At 37.3% G+C, this 23293-nt stretch overlaps 1 protein-coding gene across 1 annotated transcript in view; it reads left to right on the forward strand.

Moving 5' to 3' along the window:
• LOC124795954 (dynein axonemal heavy chain 6) overlaps positions 1 to 23293 on the forward strand; it is a 1096896-nt gene that overhangs the window by 731869 nt on the left and 341734 nt on the right. Inside the window, exons 47-48 of the mRNA XM_047260034.1 lie at positions 9281 to 9526; positions 17530 to 17767. Coding sequence (XP_047115990.1) covers positions 9281 to 9526; positions 17530 to 17767 — 484 coding nt within the window. The remainder of the gene's footprint in view (positions 1 to 9280; positions 9527 to 17529; positions 17768 to 23293) is intronic.

The following is a 23293-nucleotide window of genomic DNA, read 5'->3' on the forward strand; positions in this document are numbered from 1 at the left end:
ACCTGCTAATATAGTAGATAACTGATGATGATAATGTATTGTTTAACTGTACAATATCTGCTGTTGTGTGATGATTAGTGAAGTTGCTACACAAACAGTAATTTTTCAGTAATTTCTGAATAATAAACAAAAGTTGTATTATCACAGAGGTGATAAATGCATCAGTTGTAATGTATCACAGATGTGCTCATAACAAGAATACAGCTGCAAATGAAAGAAAAAGTTTGGTTCTTCTCATTAAGCAGTGCAGAGAAGAAAAGTTCATTACTTTAAAATCTAGGTGACACAGTCATGAAAGAAGAGGTACAACATCATGGCTATAGAAAGACCTCAAAAGAAAACTTTACACATCTTTAGTAAAATGTACAGATTCCAAAATTGACTCAAGGATCAATTGTAATGATTTTTCTAGCATATGTTTGAAAACTTTCTAAGGTCAGTCACACTATTGTATAATTAATTATACTGATACTACAGCATACTAGATATTAGAGTGATGTGACTGTGTCAAGCAGCACACCACTAATGTTGCATTCTAACATTACACAGTTGTTTTCCTGGTTGTCTGCAGTAACTTACATTTTTTTTCTACAGTTAGAGCAAGTCACCATTCATCACACCAAATATAAATTTGTCTACCTGCATCCTTCTACGGTCTCTCGATGATAATACTCTCCTATATACTACAGCACTACCAGCAAACAGTCGAAGATTGCTGCTCACCCTACCCACCCTGTCCATCAGAACATTAACTCTATAGGGAACAGGATGGTCCTGATGATACCCTTGTCTCTGATGAACACTTGTTTTTGAGAACAATCTATTGGGCTCTATCAATTAGGAAGTCATCAAGTCACATATCTGGGAACCTATTCCATTTGCTCATACCTTCATTAACTCTGTAGGTGTGGCAGCACCAAAATATCCATTTTAAGTCAGAGTAACAGAGCAGGTAGTAAATTCAATTGAAGGCTATATTTTAAATGAGAAAATTACAAACAACTACAGATACTGAAGAAATTTGTAATGAAATAACAAAATTTGTTTTACAAAATCTTCTGAAAATCATTTAGGTTTGTGTACCAGTTTGTTTATGTTCAGGTGTGGGGGTAGAATTCATAGATGTGGAGATACAATAGCTGTATAAACTACAGAACAATCCCTTAGTGGTGTACTTCAGATATGATACCACAAATAATTGAGCTCTTATGTGAGCATAATTTCTCAATTTTGACAATATGTTTGCCCCAACACATTCTTCCTGAAGAAAACAGTAAGGAATTGGACATGTTAAGGACCAAATGGAAGCAAAAAATAACCGAATACAGCTTATACTAAGATTAATGCCCAAAAACATTGTGTCTGTCCTTGTGCTTCATTTATGATCATGGCATAACATAAGCTCACTGAGAATTCTCCACATTCAAGGCAAAATGGTAAATTATGTAGTAATAATCAGTATTTGGACTACAAAAATTTGCTCACCTGCACCACTTCCTATTAAAATTTCTGCTTCTATAATATTATGTTGGAGAGAAGTAATTTTAAGCCACTGTGAGTGAAGGGTTCTGAGGAGTCAGATGATGCATGATGCTCTCAATCAGTCACATCACATCTTGTTTTCAAAAGTAGTTTCCAAAGAGCGAGTTAAAGCCTGATGTTCTCATGCTGCAAGAAAAGTCACTTCATGATCTTCATTGGGTTCTTGAGATTACATAGTACCACAGACTGATTAAGTTGGAAGTTTAACAGTTATTTAACTAATGTGGCGCACGTTTGTAGACAGAAACAGTTATGAAAATCTCTTACTGAAAAGAGGAACTATTTAAGAAATTTGAAAGTTTCATGAAAACAATAATAAGAGCATGATAGAATATGCTGACTTAAAGAAAACTATTTGTAAATGTCTCCAGGATAAAGTGTGGAGATATTATGAAAATTTGGTATGAGAGATAATTGGAAAGAATAAAACACACACACACACACACACACACACACACACACACACACACACAAACCATATTGTCCTGCTAAGTACTTTGTACGGGTGTTGACTTGGTTGAGATACCAGATGAAGTGGACCAATTATGTAGGTGAGAGGAGAAATGAGATTGGGAGGAAGAATAAGGGGTGATAGGTTAGGTGACTGAGGTGAAGAAGGGAAAGGTAGCTAGAGAAGAGAATAGAAAAAGGATGAGATCTACCTATGTTTCATTCATTTGACATATAAGATGAGACCCAATCAATAGATTCTCCAATTCACACCATCCATTGCTACATTTATACTTACCTCAATTTGTTTTGGCCCTTTATTTACTATGTCTAAGGTTACTTGAAATTACAGAAAATTCATGTAATATTTGTTCATCATCATTCTGCACAAAACAAAAACAAATTACTCAACTTCAACATGCTGCTGTCAAGCATTGCCCCCATACTATTTGTTGGAATCAAATCATCTTAATCTGTTGCTCCCATCAAACATAAAACATAAAAACATTGCCTTTTTGATGAAACAGTTTCCTTTTACCAAGGTATTTCAATGTTGTACATTGACATGATGCTTCAGTTGATTCAGAATGCTTTTCAAAGGAAATGTGGGAAAGTAGGTTGAGCAGTGCTCTGTTATCAGTCTGGGAAAGTTACCACCAAGAACTGGTCTAACACTGAAAATCTGTAGCGTTACCCACAACTGCCCACCTTGAGATGAGGTGGCTTCTTTTATTATGGTGGCTTCTGATGATGTCATGGCATCAGCCAAACACTATGTCACAATAATAAAGTATTTAATGAATCAAATGGACATTTGTATAATTTTCAATGACACTGAAGGCCAATTTTCAATATGATTCACTGGATCAAAACAGAATTCAAGGACCCTCGTAGATTGATGTTTCTGTTTGAATGCAACTTGTGGTTATAATATATTGATTGAACCAGACTGACACATTGATAGGAGAGTTAAAACACATAAAAATGTAATTCACTACAAAAATGTCAAAATCAACAGATACATTTTAATCATTGATTACAAACCTGTACTTGGACTATTCCAGGTAAGGTATTTCATAAATTATCAATGCATTTACATCAAAAACATTGTCTTGTATTCCATAAACTACTAATGCTTTTATGTAAGTGTTTTAATTAAAAACATAAAAACATTGCCTTTTTGATGAAACAGTTTCCTTTTACCAAGGTATTTCAATGTTGTACATCGACATGATGCTTCAGTTGATTCAGAATGCTTTTCAAAGGAAATGTGGGAAAGTAGGTTGAGCAGTGCTCTGTTATCAGTCTGGGAAAGTTACCACCAAGAAGAAGTATGTCACTGTATGTAAGAGGCAGTTCTGACTTCCAGTAACTGTGAGTAATGGAGGGGTAATTTCTGAAACTAAGAAAAATTGAATCATGAAGCAAGTAAAAAGTAGCAAAATTATTGTTATGAAAAGAGTGGATAATTTCAAGCTATTTTATGTAGTGCCCAAAAGTGCCATGTTAAGTTACATCAGAATCAATATTTATTATGTAAAAATTTAGTTTATAATGAACAACAGGCTTTCCATTCTGAAGCAACAGGTGAGGTATAAACTGTATGCTCAGAAGCATACTTTGATTTATAAGTAGAGCAGACACTGCAGTAGATTTATATCACAGTGGCACTGAGAAGATTGCACTGGCGTAGGCATGGGGAGTTCCATGTGACACACAATGAAGTGGAACAGTGAACTGGGAGTAGAAGAAGATTCTGAGAGGAGAGTGTAAGTGTAGACTGAATGATTTGGAGGGTTTGTGTTTGGAGGGGGAGGGGGGGGGGGGTTGAGACAGGGGTTAGCTGAGATTAAGTCCAGGAGGAATGGATGATTAAAGAATATATTATAAGGACAATCCTCGCCTACATAATGTAGCAAAAGAAAAAATCTCTACATTTGTTCACAGCTTTGCATTGGCCACTCATTAGGGTGACAAGTTAGTTGGTTGGCAGTTACATGCACACAAAATATTGCTCAAAAGTTACAGCAGAGCAGGTGTTTGACGTGAATGGTTTCATGTGTTGCTTCACATGTACATATGACAGAATAGGATGTGTTTTTGACAATGTCAGTATAGAATGTGCTTGATGTGTGCAAAGTAGAGGATCTTGCATCTGAGATTTCTACAGGGACATAACCTGTGTAAGCAAAGTGTTGGTAGTAGTGGCATGAAGACTGGCCAGGACATTTCATGTATTGTGTTATTGGCAGAATACCAGCTAGGGGGAGGTGGAAAAGATTGTGGGTAGGTTGATGGCAGGTAGCATGCGCCATAACTAGAAAAGAGATAAAACGGTATAACATTCCAAACTTTCCTTAAATATTCATATAGCTAAAGAAATAAATGTGAAACACAGATAGCTGGTAATTAAAATAATGAGAATCTGAAAGTTATCCCATGTGAGACTCTAGCAATCCTGTGCCTGTAATTCTGATTTAATGTGTGCATTTAAATTGGATGTGCTTCAACATAATTGTGAAGTGGTGTGCAGTTTCAGTATATTGCAGCAAAAGAATGAAACTGTAGTTTTTTTATTACTTACGTGATATCTCCAGTTGCTAAAGGTAATAATCAGTTGAACCTGCTTGCTACAATACAGTATCCTTAAGTTGCATTATTTGGCACTTCTGGTATTACAAATAAACAAATGCTTCCATTAAATATGTTCACATGCTCCATTCAAAAATTTTAACCCATTTTGGATTGAATTTTCATAAAAAAAAGAAAACTTACACCACATGTGCCATCTGGATTCTTCCCCCAGACACCAGTGTCTTAGAACTCTGCAGGAGGGAACTGGCATAAAAACATGCCCTTGGTTTTTGTCAACCACCTACCCTTAAGTTATGTTAATTTCTTCAGTCTCAGCATTTCTTTTCCTTCTCTAACATATTACCCTATCTTCCATGTAAGCTCTCAGGTTTGCAAATCTTTACCAGTGCAGTCCCCAACAGTCAGTCTTTCCTTCTCGTCCCATCAAGTAAATCTCCCCAGACCTGGATGTCTGGGTGATTTTTCTGAACTCTCTCCATTCCCTACAACTCACCATTCTTTTCCTTCACCCCTCTTCCTTCCGCTTCAGCCTTCTGCCAGGCAAAGAAGCCACCTGCTCCAAAAGCTTGCAAATATCAATACCTTTATGTATGTATTCTCCTGCATCTGCTTGGTGAGTACATTTTTTTAATCTATTCAATTAAGAGTCGTGTTAGGTAGCTTATGCAATTTTCAATCTTCTTCTGAGTGTGGATGAATACTAGTCTTGGGATCACTATTGCTCCTGTTGTATATAAATGATGTTCTATCATAAAGTGAAAAATTAAAGATTTTGCTTTTTTCATAGAGATGAAACAGCAAAGGCAATATCAAATGAAATGTTCAGAAAAATTGTTAAATGATTCTGGACAAATGACCTTCACTTAATGGATAAAAAACACAGTTCATTCAATGCTCTAAAAGACAAGCTGTTCATCACTAAGAACAATAGAAAACAACTAAATGAAGAATGTAAATCTCAAATTTCAAATTCCTAAGTGTGCATTAGGCAAAGCTGGAACTCAAAATAACAAATGCTTGTGATTAGAAACATTTTCTCTGTGTGTAATTGCTAATTTTGGAGATGAAAGCCTCTAAGAGTTTAATTATTTACCATGTTTCCATTTGATAATATAATATGGAATAAATTTTGGAGAAATTTAGCATAGTAACAAAAGAAAGTCATTGCACAGAAACATACTATAAGATAATAGCCCTGCTCTATCCTCATGAACACACCTGTTTAAAATGACTAAAAAGGAACAGCCACGATTTCAAATAGTAGTAGCCTTTATAAATATAAAATTAGACACACAACATCTTCCACTGACTGCACCTTAGCCTAAATCTTCCATGGAAATGAGTAAAGCATGTAATCACAAAAATATTTGACCAGCTCCAGTAATAAAACACTCATTACTGCACCTCCACTACCACCACCGTACAATTGATAGTAAGAGGCTCCTGGCAAGCAAATGCTTCTTATATAGATATCTACTGGCTCTAGGCCACAGTCTTGTGTATGTTCTCCAAACTGTAAACTACTTATGCTGTCATGCTATATCTAGATGAGTAGTTGGTTTCTTATCACTTTGTCTTTTATTGCGACCAGAGCTAGAACATCCCCCTGGTGAATTCAAGGAAAGAAAACAGTTCTAAAATAAATTGAAATCATTTACACTTGTCAACTCCATACATGAATTTCTTAACAGATAATATCTATGTGTGCTCAGTATATATTTACTAAATTTTATGTGGATTAAGGTTGAAGTAGAACTTGAATAATGTAACTGACTAAACTGTTGCTGCATTTTCTCAGTTAAAAAGTATTGTATTTCTAAACATATTAACTTTTCCACACAATACTAAGTTGTTACAAATGGGGTCCAGATAATGTGTAAATAAGTGCCTTTTTATGCTTTATGTGTATGGGATATTTGTTTTCTGAATGTAATATTTCTTATGCTGCTCTCTCTCTCTCTCTCTCTCTCTCTCTCTCTCTCTCTCTCTCTCTCTCTCTGTGTGTGTGTGTGTGTGTGTGTGTGTGTGTGTGTGTGTGTGTGTGTGTGAGAGAGAGAGAGAGAGAGAGAGAGAGAGAGAGAGAGAGAGCATGCATGCATGTGTGTGTATTTCTCCAGTTACATTGTAAGTATTCCTATCTATATACCTTTTGTACATTTTTTGTGAAGATATGTGACAGATGTTGCTAATATTTCTTAAAAACTAGCTGTTACAGATGTAAGAACATAAACTAGAAAGCAGGCATCAACCCATTTTGTCCTTTGAACACCACAATATCTAAACAGGCATTGTTATTTTGCTGGAGATATATCTTCCACCTCACTACCATTTTATGATTAAATGTGTCATGGACACTCATAAGGTTACAGCAATCTAATGTTTGAATTTGTACAGTTAGGAGATGGTCAGTTAAGACCATCTTCAGATTAGTCTGTGTTAATAAAATGGGAATAAGAAAGTGAAATTATTAGCCAAGAATGACAGCTTCAAAAATATAAAATCTTGTTAAGAATTCTGAACCACTTCGCCCAGCCACATGTACAACTGCCATATCCACCACATACCATTGGCATCAAACAACTGTGACAGAAAGAGAATTCTGTAGCACAGAAAGTACAATGTTATTATAAATGATTGAAGTGACTTCATAGATTTGCTGTAACTATGTTAACATAGTGTCACAGGGCTTTGGAAACACATAGAAAAACTCAAAAAGGTCTTTTTGACATATTAAAAGTGCTCCATATGTGCCCCTTCTTCCCCTACTAATTCTGCAGATATCAAGTCTGTAATCAAGTTCTTCCCATGTTCAGTGCATGTTCCTATCAATCTGTTCAAACATACTGTTGACGGAATTTTGCAGTTCTATTGGATTTGTTGGTAGAGGATGCATGAACACAATCTTTCAACACAAAAAAATCGCATGGAGTTAGGTCAAGAGAAAGTGGAGGCTGTGAGATGAATTGCTAATCATCAACCCCATCACAACTGATCTATCTGTTTCAATTTACTATTTTAGAATTCACAACAACAAGAAAGATGGAAGTTGGTGGAACACCATACTGTTGGTAGATGAAGTGCACATTGTTGCTCTTCATTTGTAACATGAGCCAATTTTCCAACATATCCAAATACAATGACCTGTAATGGTCTTTTCTCAGAAGAAAAGAGGTGATAAACTTACAACACTGAGGCTGCACAGAAAACAGTAACTTTAGGTGAATCTCAAATGTGCTGCATTATAGTGTGCTCCCAAATTCACACAATGTGCTTGCTTGCTGTACCATTCACAAAAAATGTTGCTTCATTATTAAAGATGTTTTCCTCACAAAACCTATCCTCTTTCCAAAGCTGCAACTGTGCCAAAAATTCATAGCATCTGACTTTGCTATCAGGAGTCAGGAACACTCTACTTTCTATTTTTGTTGACTTCTGAGGCTCTGTGCAAAATTCACTGACACACAGTCAATTGTTGCTTCACTAACTGCAGGTCAACCCTTTGATTCCCCCCTGCAGAAGAATTCTGAGCGTTTAACTGCACATACCATCGCTGAATGGAGTTGGCAGCTGATGGGCATTTGTTTAACATAGTTCATAAGTGTCATTGCACTGTTACACAGACTGATGTGAATGCATTTCCAGCACAATATATGCTTTCTTGGTGCCTGTCACCACCTTGCCTACTGCATTTTTGTGGCAGGAATATGAAGTTTGACTTTTTGAGTTTTTCTTTATGAGTTTTGAGTTTTGTGACAATCTGTCAATTACAGTAAATTTATGAAACCACTTCAATCATGTATATTAACCTTATAGTTGCTGTTATGAGGTGACTTGTTCACATGCAAACTCTAAAGAGCCAAATAGATTTAGGAAACTATGACGAAACTGAATACAACACAAATTAGCAACAATTTATGGTAATTTATTAAGAGAAAATATACATTATTTATCTTGAGTGTGAATATGATGCATGACAATGTTGAATATTGGTTCAGTCCTGAATCTAGTGAATGATGACTCATTTAACTAGTAGAATGTCCAGTTGGGCTCTTCTGGGGAGCAGATAACATCTTGAGACACAGTGTTGATACTCCTGAGTTAACTCCCCATACATGTGACATCTGAGTGAAGCCATCTGTCTGCTTCTATCTCCATTTAGTAGACCTGTGTTCACATGGAAATTATTTGCTTGATATAGATGGCAGCATAACATAGTCCATATCTGTTGGCCAACACAGCATCAATGTTACTTATTAACCCAGTCCAGGAGCATTCGAGGATCACATTAAAATTCTCTAAATCTTAGCTGCTGCAACACACCTGAAACAGTTAAGTTTCAGGAAAAAATTGTAACTATAAAAGCATGGATGGGGAAGGGGAAATACATATCATTTCATTCAAACCACAATGAGCTCCCCATACATCACTATTATTTTAGTTTTGCTAAGTACACGACACTCAGCAAGCTGCCATCTGTGTTTTTCCATCATCTACTGCTTTTGCAAGTGTCAGGATTCTAACGTTTCTCCTTAAGTGAGGTAGTGTATATTCAAAAGACTGTTGTAAAATCATATGGTGTTGAAAACTATAGAAGGTTTGACTTGTTACTGAGTAGTTATTGGTATAGTATGACAATGAATGTCATCTTGTTAGTACACAGAATCTGTGTAGATTGTATTAAATATCTTTACAGAACTGACTGGGCTTCAGCAAAAACCCTGCTTGGAGACACTAACTTCCTGAAGAGGCTTCAAGACTATGAAAAGGACAATATAACAGACAACATGTTGAAGAAACTGAAACAGTATGTGGATCATCCAGACTTCACCCCTGAGACTGTCGCAGGTGTATCAAAAGTGTGTAAATCGATATGCATGTGGGTACGAGCAATTGATTGTTATGCCAAAGCATATCGTGTTGTACAGCCAAAGAAAGCAAAGTTAGTACACTTCCTTGTACTCGCACTTTTGTTTTCAATAATGCTTGCATAAGATCATTTTCTCATTGCTTTAAAACCATGTTTGTCACAGATAATCTTCATTTGATTATTTATTATGTTTTCTTTATGTCACCAGGGAGGAGGTGACATTTCAGATTATGGTTACCAATTACTTTGACTTGTTACCTGGTATAAGAGAGGAGCCTGAACCATGTTTAGAGCAAAGTGAGAATGCAACAGATTCACAGAAACAAGTTTAATGCTAGATTGTTTGAGAAGTCCAGTAGAAAGAAAAGCAGTCATAGGATAGGTGTAAGCTAAGTGCTACAACAAAAGCCGGGTATAGATGATATAGATGTTCTGCACCTCTCTGAATATTATGTAACCCCATGGATGGAGCAGTTAAATATCAGGAATTATAAAGTAACATAATTTTCAAGTATAGTTAACATGGAAAAAGGATGAGTTGGAATGTGAGTAAGAGATGGACAGAAAGTCAGAAATATTGAAACAAACAGTTTTTGTGTAGATAAGAACCTAAGAAACATGTGCTTGTGAGTTGTTATTGCAGAATGCTTCTCTGGTGATTGTAACAACCTACAAGATTCCTTCTAGGAAGCTTTCAGCTATTTATGAAAAATTTAGATGCATTATTGAGGTACCAGGCAGGCAAGAAGAAACAGTTAGCAGTTTATGGTGATTTTAATGTGGATTTCTTGAAAGATATAGGCAGGAAAAAATGAACTGTTATCATTATTTGGGTGTTACAATATAACTTCAGTAGTTAAATTTGGAACTAATGAGCATCAAGATAGCAGGACCATGATTGATAACATATTTATAGATAGTGCTCAGGCTGAAACATTTAATCTGTGTCCAGTTGTTAATAAACTACCTGTTCATGATGCACAATTAATGGAGATAAACAGTATAGCTCCATACAGCCCTTAGGCAGGTTCTTGCAAAGCAGCCCTCATCAATGAGAACAGAATGCATAATTTTAAGAGTAGGTTAAAAGACATATAGAAAGAGAAGTTAATGTCAAATTCAATTATTTCCATAGTGAATTTGTGTCAGAACAAGTATTTGAAAGTAGTTTTCCCAAAAGGTTATCCAGAAAATTCATTTAAGAAAAGTAAACCATGTATCACTAAGGGAATTAAAATCTCATATAAGAAGGAGAGGGGAGATAAGTCTAGACCTGTAAGAGGGAGAGGGGAAATAAGTCTAGATCTGAAATTTCTCACATACTACAAAAAACTGTAGTATTTTAAGGAATGTCAGTAAAATGTCCAGAAGTATTCAAATCCTGATAGAAATAAGTAATGCAGAAAATAAGATTAAAACTAAATGATATATTGTGAAATGGGAGACAGTATAGCTAGTCTGTACAGGACACCATAACAATTAAAGTAAATGGCATTGTTGTATCTGAGAACTCGCAAGCTGCAAGTACTTTTAACAACCACTTTTTAAATGTAGCAATAAAAATACGACTAAGTGGTTCAGTTTAACATCCAAGAGAATATATTAAAAATGTCTTTCTACAAATATTTAAACAACCACTAATGTCTTTCATTGAGTTTAATAGAATTGTATATAATAAAAAAACTTTTCTAATGTTCTGTAAGACCCATGGTCTTCAGGTTTGTGGAATGTTTCAAGATATAGATTAATCAGTCAAGAAAATTAATAAATTATGAGACAGAATGGCTGGTCAGTGAGTACCTAGCCTTTGGAAGTAATAGGTCTTTTTTTGGGGGTGTGAAAGGAGTATATTAGTAAAAGTTAAAAAAGAAGGACTTGTGGTTCTGACCACAAGATGAGAGAGACCCACCTGCAGTGAGAATAAGGGTAGGAAAAGATGAAGGGGAGGATTCAGACAGAGTATGACCTACATCCTATGACACTTCTCATCTTGTCAACCCTCGTCCTCACAGCAGATTGATCCCTCTCTCTCTCATCATGGGGCCTGAGTAACCTCTCCTTCCTTTTTCACCTTCCCCAACATATTTTGTTTTCAACCTTCCCCAACATATCCATCTCTCCTCACCAAATGAAGAATTATTATTTCCAAAAGCTAGGTATGGGGCCTTTTTACTTTTTGTATGAGTTTATGTGGACTGTAGAAGCTTAAAGAAGAAGAGGGTCTAAGCATTTGAGACATGGTGCTATAGAAAGGTGTTGAAAATAGGGTGGAGTGATGATACAGGAAGTGAGAAGTTTCTCCATATAAACAATGAAAAAAGTAATACATTTAAAAAAAGGACAAGAAAGAGGGGCAAGGTGATAGGAAATGTGTTAAGGCATCAGGGAATAGCTGTCACGGTTCTAGATGGAAGTGTAGAGTTTTAGAACTACTCTCTTAAGACAAAGAGAAAGAGCTTTACAAATTGAGCCAATCAATAATGTGTTAGTCTGTCTGTGGCCCTTATGCAAGCAGGTATTCGGCTTGGCATTGATTGACAGAGTTGAGTGGATGTCCTCCTGAGGGATATCGTGCCAAATTCTGTCTAGTTGGCGCACTAGATGATCAAACTCAAAAGATGGTTAGAAGATCCTTCCCATAATGCTCTACATGTTCTCAGTTGGGAGAGATCCAGCAACCTTGTTGGCCAAAGTAGATTTGGCAGGCATCAAGACAAGCAGTAGAAACTTTCACCATGTGCGAGCGGTCATTATCGTACTGAAATGAAAGCTCAAGATGGCTTGCCATGAAAGGCAGCAAAATGAGTTATACAATATTGCCAACATCCTGCTATGCTGTAAGGGTACAGCAGATGACAACCAAAGCAGTCCTGCAGTCAGCCTGGAGTCTCATTAGAATTGCCTTCAGTGTTGAGTCCTGCTTTGAGCAGAGCCCTGACACCAGCAAAAACGTGTCTGGAGATGTCCCCCACAGTTGTGAGATACCGACCTGACTGTGTCTGACATATGGCCTGATAGCCAGAAGTGATAGTCTGCAGTGACATTTCATTTCATTACAGGACCACTTTGGTTGTCACCTGCAGCACTCTTACAGAATATCTTTTCATTGATGATATTCTACACCCTGTTTTGTTGCCCTTCGTGCCAAGTCATCCTGGGTTTACATTTTGTGAAGATAATTCCTGCCTGTACATGGCGAGGTCTCTACTGCTTGTGTTCATGCTTGCCAAACCTACCTTGGCCAGAAAGGTTGGTGAGTCTCTTCCAAATTGAGAATGTTTGGAGCATTATGGGAAGGACCCTCTAACCAGATAAGGATTCTGATAATCTAACACACCAAAGCCAAATAATTGCTTGCATAAGAACCAGAGATGGAACAACGTGTTACTAACTTGCTCAGTTTGTGAAGCTCTTTCTCTTGCATAAATAATCCAGTATTTCTGAAATTATAATCATTTGTTTGTCTTTACATGTACATATACATAGACATCACATCTACTGATTTCCATCCCATTTGGATAACAGGGTTGCCACAGGTTCTGGAAATCAGGGAAATTTGGGAAAAAAAACCACTGGAAAAATCTTATTTTTGTCTCAGTGGATGAAATGGGTTTTTTTTTTTTTTTTTTTTTTTTTTTTTTTTTTTTTTTTTTTTTTTTTTTTTTTTTTTTTTTTTTTACTCAGGTGCCATGCTTCATTGTTGGCTGGGTGCAGCTGAGTATGTGCACTGCATCTTTGCTGCCTCATTAATACTGCTTCTCCCCATCCTACCACTCTCTTCAGCTTGCAGTCAGTGCTGGCACCACTTCTTTCCACTAGCCTAGAGCAGTTGCTGACGAGAGGCAGGGAGGCACGAGGAGTGGTTTGTTTGGATCTGATACTCAGATACTATAGATACAGCGGCCAGAGGCAGTGCAAATGCCGGGATGGTTCCTTTGAAAGGGCGCGGCCGATTTCCTTCCCATTCCTTCCCTAACCCGAGCTTGCGCTCCGTCTCTAATGACCTCGTTGTCGACGGGACGTTAAACACTACCCACCACCACCACCACCAGAGGCAGTGGTCATGTGTGCATAAGTTGCGTCTGAGTGATTGTTTTCTGACAAAAGCTATGGCTGCATATATAGTGGTGAGAGTGTGATTGTCTTTTCTGCATGCTGGTCTGTGGTTCAGCAGTCATCTTCATGATGAGTTGCTACCTATCCTCATTATTATTGAATCTCAGAGTATTTGATAAAATTATCTTTTGCATGGATTGCTCACCATGCTCTCATTTCATCATCATGTCTGTGGCGCCTGAATAGCCAGCCATATGAGTGGATTTCTGTGACGGGCCAAAACCTCATGGATATCCATAATTAATTGGGCCTGCTGATCTGAAGACATTTGGTTCCCTCTAATGTGCAGGCACTGCCTGTTGGATCCAATCTCACTGATCTGCCTGCGGGCCAAGTCTGTTTGTGTGTGGTGTAATGCAGCAGCTTTTCATGGTTTATGCATGGACCCAGTTCTGTGGTGCTGCTCAGCAGGCTAGATGACACGAGTGATGGATTTCAGGAATTGTAACTGTCACTGCATTGTATGGTGTGGTGTTTTACAGACATTTTATATGTTAGAAAGTATGGACAATAAGAAGAACAAAATTGTGTCAGTTGCTGGTGGTTTGTACACTATGTTCTCATATATTTCTCGAAAGAAAAATCTCAAAATGCCTGTAAAATAATGGGTAGGTAATAATCAACAATAACAAACATAGTAGAACCAACATTTTATTGGCAGTCACCTAGGCTATAGTGTTGGTTTACACAATTCTTCCCCGCCTTTCGTACTTCTTTCAAGAGGCCTACTTTTTTCTGAGGTTATTTCTGAAATCAGTAAAGGTATTTTAAATCTGTTGGTTGGTTGGTTTGGGGAATAAAGGGACCAAACTACAGGGTAATCAGTCTTTAAATCAGTCATGCGACACCAAGGAAATACATGTTTTTGTCACCAAATGTGTTTCATTTTATTGAAATAAAATTACCGCAGTTTGGAACACACATACCATTTGGGTTGCATTCTCCATTTAAAAATAGTTCATTACAAAAGATGTTGACGTTAGTACTTAAAATTTTTGCTCACATCAAGAAGTGCCATCTGCTTGCCATGTGTGTGTCTATATATATTTCCTCATTTGCAATATTATTGTTTATTGTATAGTAGCTGCAAAGACAAACTGTCAATTTACCCTTGAGATCTCTAAATGTGTTACGAAAAATGCTAAAGCTTGTCTGGAAATTAGGGAATTTCACTTGGAGAAACTTGTGACAACTCTGGATAATTCCTTTGTGGTGCATTTTTCTTTTTTCCTAAGTATATTTATACATGTGTACAGTTAAGCTATTCTTCATTTTTTATGAACCATGTTATATCTTGAAACGGAAGGAGGTCTTTACCATGGAACATTGATACTTGCAAATGAAGTGAGTTTCTTTAATGACTCGGCAAGTTTACCTGCCTTGAGTGTGGAAATTTGCATTACTTTCCAATAGTTTTTCTTTCCAGGTGCATTTAATTGTAACTGGTTTTGATAATATGTCTGCTTAATTTGATTTTACTTACTGATTATTGCTGTGTATTAGATAATAATGTAACAGATAGACTATTAAATAGAACATTAAGAAGATTTTCTCAGATGCAACACCTTTAAATTTCAGTTGAATATTTGTTCCTAGGTACAAGGAAAAGTTGTACCCTGGAACATGTTTTCACATTTAGAGAAACCTTAATTTTTGTAATTTCAGAAAAAGACTATAGTACATAAAAATTCAATGCCATCCTTTAAAATTGGAATTAGAACATGTATGAGGGACACTCCAAAAGAAATGCACACTATTTTTGTAAAAATACAGTTTTCATTCTGCATGTGTGAAAGTTTTAGTGTGTAGATACATCCTTCCTGCTTGTTTTCAAACTTAGTTCAACCTGTTCCCATGAGTGGCACCATCACAGCATGTTTTCAAGATGGCTGCTACACTTGACATTCATCAGAAACAACGTGCTGTCATAGAATTCCTGTGCTGTGAAAACAAGACAGTGGGAAACATCCACAAGAGGTTGAAAAAGGTGTCTGGAGATGCTGCTGTCAATCGCAGTACAGTTAGTCGGTCGGCAAGTAGGTTACGTGATGAAAGCGGGCACGACAATATTGAGGATTGTCCTCACAGTGGCAGCCCTCGAACTGCACACACTCCAGACAATGTGCAGAGAGTTAACGAATTGGTGACTGCTGACAGACACATCACAGTGAATGAATTGTCACGCTATGTTGGGATGGGAGAAGGAAGTGTTTGCAGAATACTGAAAGTGTTGGCATTAAAAAAGGTTTGTGCCAGTTGGGCTCCCAGGATGTTGACAGTGGCTCACAAAGAAACTAGAAAAAGGGTATGCAGTGAACTTTTCGAACAGTACGAGAATGGTGGAAATGAATTTCTTGGAAGAATTGTGACAGGTGATGAAACATGGCTCCATCATTTTTCACCAGAGATGAAGAAGCAATCAATGGAATGGCATCATGCAAATTCACCCAAGAAAAAAAATTCGAAACCACACCTCCTAGAAAAGTTATGGCTACGATGTTTTTCAATTCTGAAGAACTGTTGCTTGTGAACATCATGCCAAGTGGAGCCACCATAAATTCTGATGCATATGTGATGACACTGAAGAAACTTCAAGCTCGACTGAGTCGTGTTTGACCACATTGGCAAAAGCAGGATGTTTTGCTGTTGCACGACAATGCACGGCCATGGAAGTGATCACAAAACTTGGATGGACAATACTGAAACACCCGCCTTACAGTCCTGACCTGGCTCCATGTGACTATCATCTCTTTGGGAAACTGAAAGACTTTCTTTGTGGAACAAGGTTTGAAGATGATGACTCCCTTGTGCATGTTGCCAAACAGTGGCTCCAACAGGTTGGTCCAGAATTTTACCGTGCGGGTATACAGACGCTGATTCCAAGATGGCATAGGGCAGTTGAGAGGGATGGAAATCATGTGGAGAAATTGTTCCTAAAGGATGTATCTATACACTGTAAAACTTTCAAACATGTAGAATAAAAGATGGATTTTAAAAAAAATAGTGTGCATTTCTTTTAGAGTGACCCTTGTATTAAACTTCTACTGCAGGGCTCACTAGAGGTGAAAGCCTGAAAATTGTACCAAAGTAAACACTCTCCCCTACCACTGCTTCTATTCAGTAAGTTAATCCATTAACTTTACTATGTATACATATTGTACATGACAGTTTCAAGTACAATGTCATGTAGTACATTGTGCTGCATGTGATCAAGTGGTTTAAATAAATAAGTATTGTATCAAATCACTTATATCCCATTTACATTCTTCGGTATTTACTGGGTCAACAGTCATGATAAACAAATAATCATGATAAATAAATAATCACTGTATGCCTCATTTCTCCAACATCTCTCCTTATCTTCTTGGTTAGTGTTTTAATATACAGTTAACTGTGGCATTTTAAAGGTAGCATATTTCCTCAAACTGAGCAAATTTTGAAAAGATATTATGTAATCACTATAATCTTGTTCATTAAGTACTGAGACTGGAGGCCTGTGCACATCATAACATGGTAATGAAGTGGTTAAAACACTAAGCTTGCGTGCAAGATGTTCAAGATTTAAATCCATGCTCATTTCAGTTCCTCATATGTGCTCTTAACAGCTTCACAAGAATGACCAAATGGTTTCTTCAAACAGACTAGAATACCTCCTGTCCTATCCTTGTTTGTGTCCTCTTTCCAATGCCCTACAAAATGGTGAGTCACTAAACTATGATCTTCCAGTCTTGCTATTAATGGATACTCTGATGAAGTCAAATGTTAAAAAGTTCTAACTATTAATGTTAGCTTTCCAAGCACCAAGTATGACAGAGTATACTGTGGTTCTTTGATCCTTCAGTTCATGACAGATAGAAAATAAAAACTGGGTGACTATCTGGAGCACTACAGTATACGATTAAAAGTATATGAAATATTGATTATGATTACTTGTGACCTTTTTATTTTCTTTATTTAAGGCTGGCAGCAGCAGAACAGGAACTCAATCAAATAATGTCAGTACTGCGTGAGAAACAGCAAGCGTTGGCAGCAGTAGAGAAACAGATTGCAGACCTAGAAGCAACATATGACAGGAGTGTCAATGAGAAAGCAGAGCTTGAACGAATGATGGAACTCACTGCTAACCGTCTGGTTCGTGCTGGCCACCTAACAACTGCTCTTGGTGATGAGCAGCTGCGTTGGGAGAAATCTGTTAAGGTAATCAGATTATTATACCATTAAATATGAATTGGTATGAGATTTGTGGCTCACTCTTAAGAGGCGGAAATAACACAGAAAAGGAAACGACATAGCACCTCTGTCAGCTGCTTCTTGCATCAGTGTCTCAGCAGCAACTTATTCTGGTAGGATCTTTTGTAGAAACAGTCACAAAATTTATCAGATCTTGGAAGTAATTGTGGTCAAACAAAATGTATGCTTTACTGGAAGTTGAATCTGAACACAGCTGAACTTGATGAAGGTGGTGATTATTTGGCTTAAGAGAGAGAAAATCATCTTAACCACAGCTCTTCCTTATAACACATCCGTTATCATTAATAAGTGAGAATGAATTATTGTTCTTAAAATAAATATTGTCATCACTGGACACATTGTGCTGCACAGCTTATAGGGTTTGGTCCATATCACCTTACATTCTTCTCTGATACATAATTATTCAGTATTTTATATTAGAATTAACTGACAAACCCAACATTGCTCAGGTGTTCATTTTGCCAATTTTGTATTAGAAAAAAAAATAACTGTATTTGTGAACAATATTAAAAAAATTTTATTTCCAATGCATTCATGACAATACCCCTGAAATTGTGAAACAGTCATACAAAGAAATATGCATAATATGCACATGTATAAAACAGTACCAAAGCTAAGATACATAGTGCAAAATAAAATTTCTCTGTTATGTTTATTTAATTCATAACTAGATTATAAACAATATTCCTGTTTACATGTCGAGTAGCTTTGATAAATATATTCTTGGGTGAGCCCACCCTTGAGCAAGTGAAACAAAGTTGTCCATGAAAAAAAAAATGGAGAGTCAAGTATTTAATAGATTGCCCCTGTGACTTGTTAATTGTAATGGCAAATGTAATTCTACAATGTTAATTTTTAAACATCTCTGGGGTAACACCTCTTCATAAAACTGTAGGTGGCTGTTGTTTTGTCCAAGCCATGTGCACTTCAAAATTCAAAGCTATCAAAGGTGGTGTCAGGCATTTCCTTATGGTGACTTGACTGTAGGAGTGTCTTAGTAGTAAAGAATAAAAGTATTAAAACTTTATGCTTGATGCAGCATTTTTTTACTCACCTCAGTGTTTATGATGTCATATCTCATCACTATGTGTGGTACAATGATATATTTGTGTAGATACATTCAGCATGTCATATGTGGATACTGTCTGCAAAATTCATTGCAAGTAGAGTAATAAATTTAAATGTCATGCATAATGCAGCAGTTTTTCAAGTATCTTATTGTTTAAAATGTCGTATCTCCTGCACTATGATAGGTAGGGGGTTCTTAGCCCACAGTTATTGTTGCATGACAATAATGAACATGTATATCCAATCTGGTTGAAACCAGTTCAGTGGGTTAAGATGAGATGTGGAACATATGCACATACTCACTGAAGAAACTGCAAAAAGGTGGGAATTTAAGGAGATGGGACCTGGATAAACTAAAAGAACCAGAGGTTGTACAGAGATTCAGGGAGAGCATAAGGGAGCAATTGACAGGAATGGGGGAAATAAATACAGTAGAAGAAGAATGGGTAGCTTTGAGGGATGAAGTAGTGAAGGCAGCAGAGGATCAAGTAGGTAAAAAGACGAGAGCTAGTAGAAATCCTTGGGTAACAGAAGAAATATTGAATTTAATTGATGAAAGGAGAAAATATAAAAATGCAGTAAGTGAAACAGGCAAAAAGGAATACAAACGTCTCAAAAATGAGATCGACAAGAAGTGCAAAATGGCTAAGCAGGGATGGCTAGAGGACAAATGTAAGGATGTAGAGGCCTATCTCACTAGGGGTAAGATAGATACCACCTACAGGAAAATTAAAGAGACCTTTGGAGATAAGAGAACGATTTGTATGAATATCAAGAGCTCAGATGGAAACCCAGTTCTAAGCAAAGAGGGGAAAGCAGAAAGGTGGAAGGAGTATATAGAGGGTCTATACAAGGGCGATGTACTTGAGGACAATATTATGGAAATGGAAGAGGATGTAGATGAAGATGAAATGGGAGATACGATACTGCGTGAAGAGTTTGACAGAGCACTGAAAGACCTGAGTCGAAACAAGGCCCCCGGAGTAGACAATATTCCATTGGAACTACTGACGGCCGTGGGAGAGCCAGTCATGACAAAACTCTACCATCTGGTGAGCAAGATGTATGAAACAGGCGAAATACCCTCAGACTTCAAGAAGAATATAATAATTCCAATCCCAAAGAAAGCAGGTGTTGACAGATGTGAAAATTACTGAACTATCAGCTTAATAAGTCACAGCTGCAAAATACTAACACGAATTCTTTACAGACGAATGGAAAAACTAGTAGAAGCCAACCTCGGGGAAGATCAGTTTGGACTCCGTAGAAACACTGGAACACGTGAGGCAATACTGACCTTACGACTTATCTTAGAAGAAAGATTAAGGAAAGGCAAACCTACGTTTCTAGCATTTGTAGACTTAGAGAAAGCTTTTGACAATGTTGACTGGAATACTCTCTTTCAAATTCTAAAGGTGGCAGGGGTAAAATACAGGGAGCGAAAGGCTATTTACAATTTGTACAGAAACCAGATGGCAGTTATAAGAGTCGAGGGACATGAAAGGGAAGCAGTGGTTGGGAAGGGAGTAAGACAGGGTTGTAGCCTCTCCCCGATGTTGTTCAATCTGTATATTGAGCAAGCAGTAAAGGAAACAAAAGAAAAATTCGGAGTAGGTATTAAAATTCATGGAGAAGAAATAAAAACTTTGAGGTTCGCCGATGACATTGTAATTCTGTCAGAGACAGCAAAGGACTTGGAAGAGCAGTTGAATGGAATGGACAGTGTCTTGAAAGGAGGATATAAGATGAACATCAACAAAAGCAAATCAAGGATAATGGAATGTAGTCTAATTAAGTCGGGTGATGCTGAGGGAATTAGATTAGGAAATGAGGCACTTAAAGTAGTAAAGGAGTTTTACTATTTGGGGAGCAAAATAACTGATGATGGTCGAAGTAGAGAGGATATAAAATGTAGGCTGGCAATGGCAAGGAAAGCGTTTCTGAAGAAGAGAAATTTGTTAACATCCAGTATTGATTTAAGTGTCAGGAAGTCATTTCTGAAAGTATTCGTATGGAGTGTAGCCATGTATGGAAGTGAAACATGGACGATAAATAGTTTGGACAAGAAGAGAATAGAAGCTTTCGAAATGTGGTGCTACAGAAGAATGCTGAAGATTAGATGGGTAGATCACATAACTAATGAGGAGGTATTGAATAGGATTGGGGAGGAGAGAAGTTTGTGGCACAACTTGACCAGAAGAAGGGATCGGTTGGTAGGACATGTTCTGAGGCATCAAGGGATCACCAATTTAGTATTGGAGGGCAGCGTGGAGGGTAAAAATCGTAGAGGGAGACCAAGAGATGAATACACTAAGCAGATTCAGAAGGATGTAGGTTGCAGTAGGTACTGGGAGATGAAAAAGCTTGCACGGGATAGAGTAGCATGGAGAGCTGCATCAAACCAGTCTCAGGACTGAAGACCACAACAACAACAACAATCATACATTCTCACACATAGTTCAACTTGTGTAAAAACAAATTTACTTTGAAAGTAACGCTTTTAAAACCACCATCACAATATATTCCCGTGGCCTCTTAGGAATAGGTTTGTTTCATTAGCTGTCAGAGATGCCGTATAACAGGGGCCACCGCGCTTTGGCAGCTATTATGATGCAGGAAGCCCGTTGTTCGTATGTGTAAAACATTAAAAGATCTTACATTGCATAAAAGAAAAAAGACATCAGAGGATACTCCAAGAACATCGGAATTTTGTGAACCATACTAAAATGGCACATTTAAAGTGCATGCTTAAAGAGCCCATTCGTACGTCCAGTTTCCCAATGAAGTAGGCCTCGACCTGATATTAAGCTTTTCAGTGTGGGGTTCGGTATGTAAATTTTCTTGGAGTACCAGTACTGTATTAACTCATTTTTGATTCTTTCTTCTGGCATAATGCCATACGTGTTAGAAGATGAAAATGTGTACTTGAAATGCAGCAAGCAGTTGAAATTAGCCAGTAGTGTGGAACTAAACAAATACATTGACTGCCTCAGCATAAAAGATTAATAAAAACCAAATTTCTTTAGCAAACTGACAAAAATAACTTCATTGTTCTACAAGGCAATTAATGCATGACTGTCAGAAAAATGGAAATAAAATAAACTCTGAAACTAATAATGTGTATTAGCCTTCCATAATTATGTGAATGTATTTTAATTCACTTGATAGCTCCCGGCCACAGAAATCTGTTTTGTTTTCATTTCACGTGAGAGCAGTGAATGAAGAGGAAACAGCAAAATCACTAAATGTAAACATGGGTCACATGGAGAATACTAGATAGCCCCCCCCCCCTCCCCCTCCCAATCATTTGAGCATTTGAGATATGACATCAAAAATTTAAAAAATCAAATTTTCAATAATATGTTCATTTTGTAGCGCACATCTTTCTGAAGAATCTGATACAGAAAACATAGATTTTCAAGGAAATGTAACACATGTTATTTGGTCTTAAGTGTGCCAAAGTGCAGTGCCACACCTCTTCACACAGCATTCTTTTATCACATGTCACTGTATTTCGCTCTGTGGAATTGAAACATATATTTTTTGCACTGGATGCCATCAAAATATATTCAGGACAGTTGAAATTAGAATGTCCTTTGGTGCCTTTCCTGCTTCCAGTCGCCCAATCTGACATCCTGCCCCTCTTAAAAAAAAACTCGCAATTAATATTGGATGGGATTATTTGTAATCAGGAGAACAAGAACTCCAGAAAATTTGCACTCTTTATTGCCTGTTAGCTAATAACTTTGTGTTTTTGGGTGACATAAAATTAAGTATAGGATACATTAAACCAGTAAAGACAAGAGACAAGCAAGACAGTACACATTTCTTCAATCCTTAGCTCCTAGCACTGTTTCCTCTCTAATCTTGCTACAGTTTTACATGGCATGCTTTCCTTTCTGTGAAAGAATCTATTACCTCATCAAAGTTTGTCAAATGTTTTCTACCTGAAAAATCGAAATATCATTGTCTAACACTGAAAAAACTATTAATACAAATAGTACCCAAGACTGGTGTGCTTTCTTGATCTCATTATGTCTATTTTGTCACTGTCTATTTTGTCACACGTCCGTCCACATCAAACCCACCAACAAGCAACAGTACCTCCATTATGACAGCTGCCACCCATTCCACATCAAACGGTCCCTTCCCTACAGCCTAGGTCTGCGTGGCAAAAGAATCTGCTCCAGTCCGGAATCCCTAAACCATTACACCAACAACTTGAGAACAGCTTTCGCATCCCGCAACTACCCTCCCAACCTGGTACAGAAGCAAATAACCAGAGCCAGTTCCTCATCTCCTCAAACCCAGAAACTCCCACAGAAGGACCCCAAAAGTGCCCCACTTGTGACAGGATACTTTCCGGGACTGGATCAGACTCTGAATGTGGTTCTCCAGCAGGGA

The sequence above is a fragment of the Schistocerca piceifrons genome, chromosome 4 (assembly GCF_021461385.2).
Source record: "Schistocerca piceifrons isolate TAMUIC-IGC-003096 chromosome 4, iqSchPice1.1, whole genome shotgun sequence".
NCBI classification, from domain to species: Eukaryota; Metazoa; Arthropoda; class Insecta; order Orthoptera; family Acrididae; genus Schistocerca; species Schistocerca piceifrons.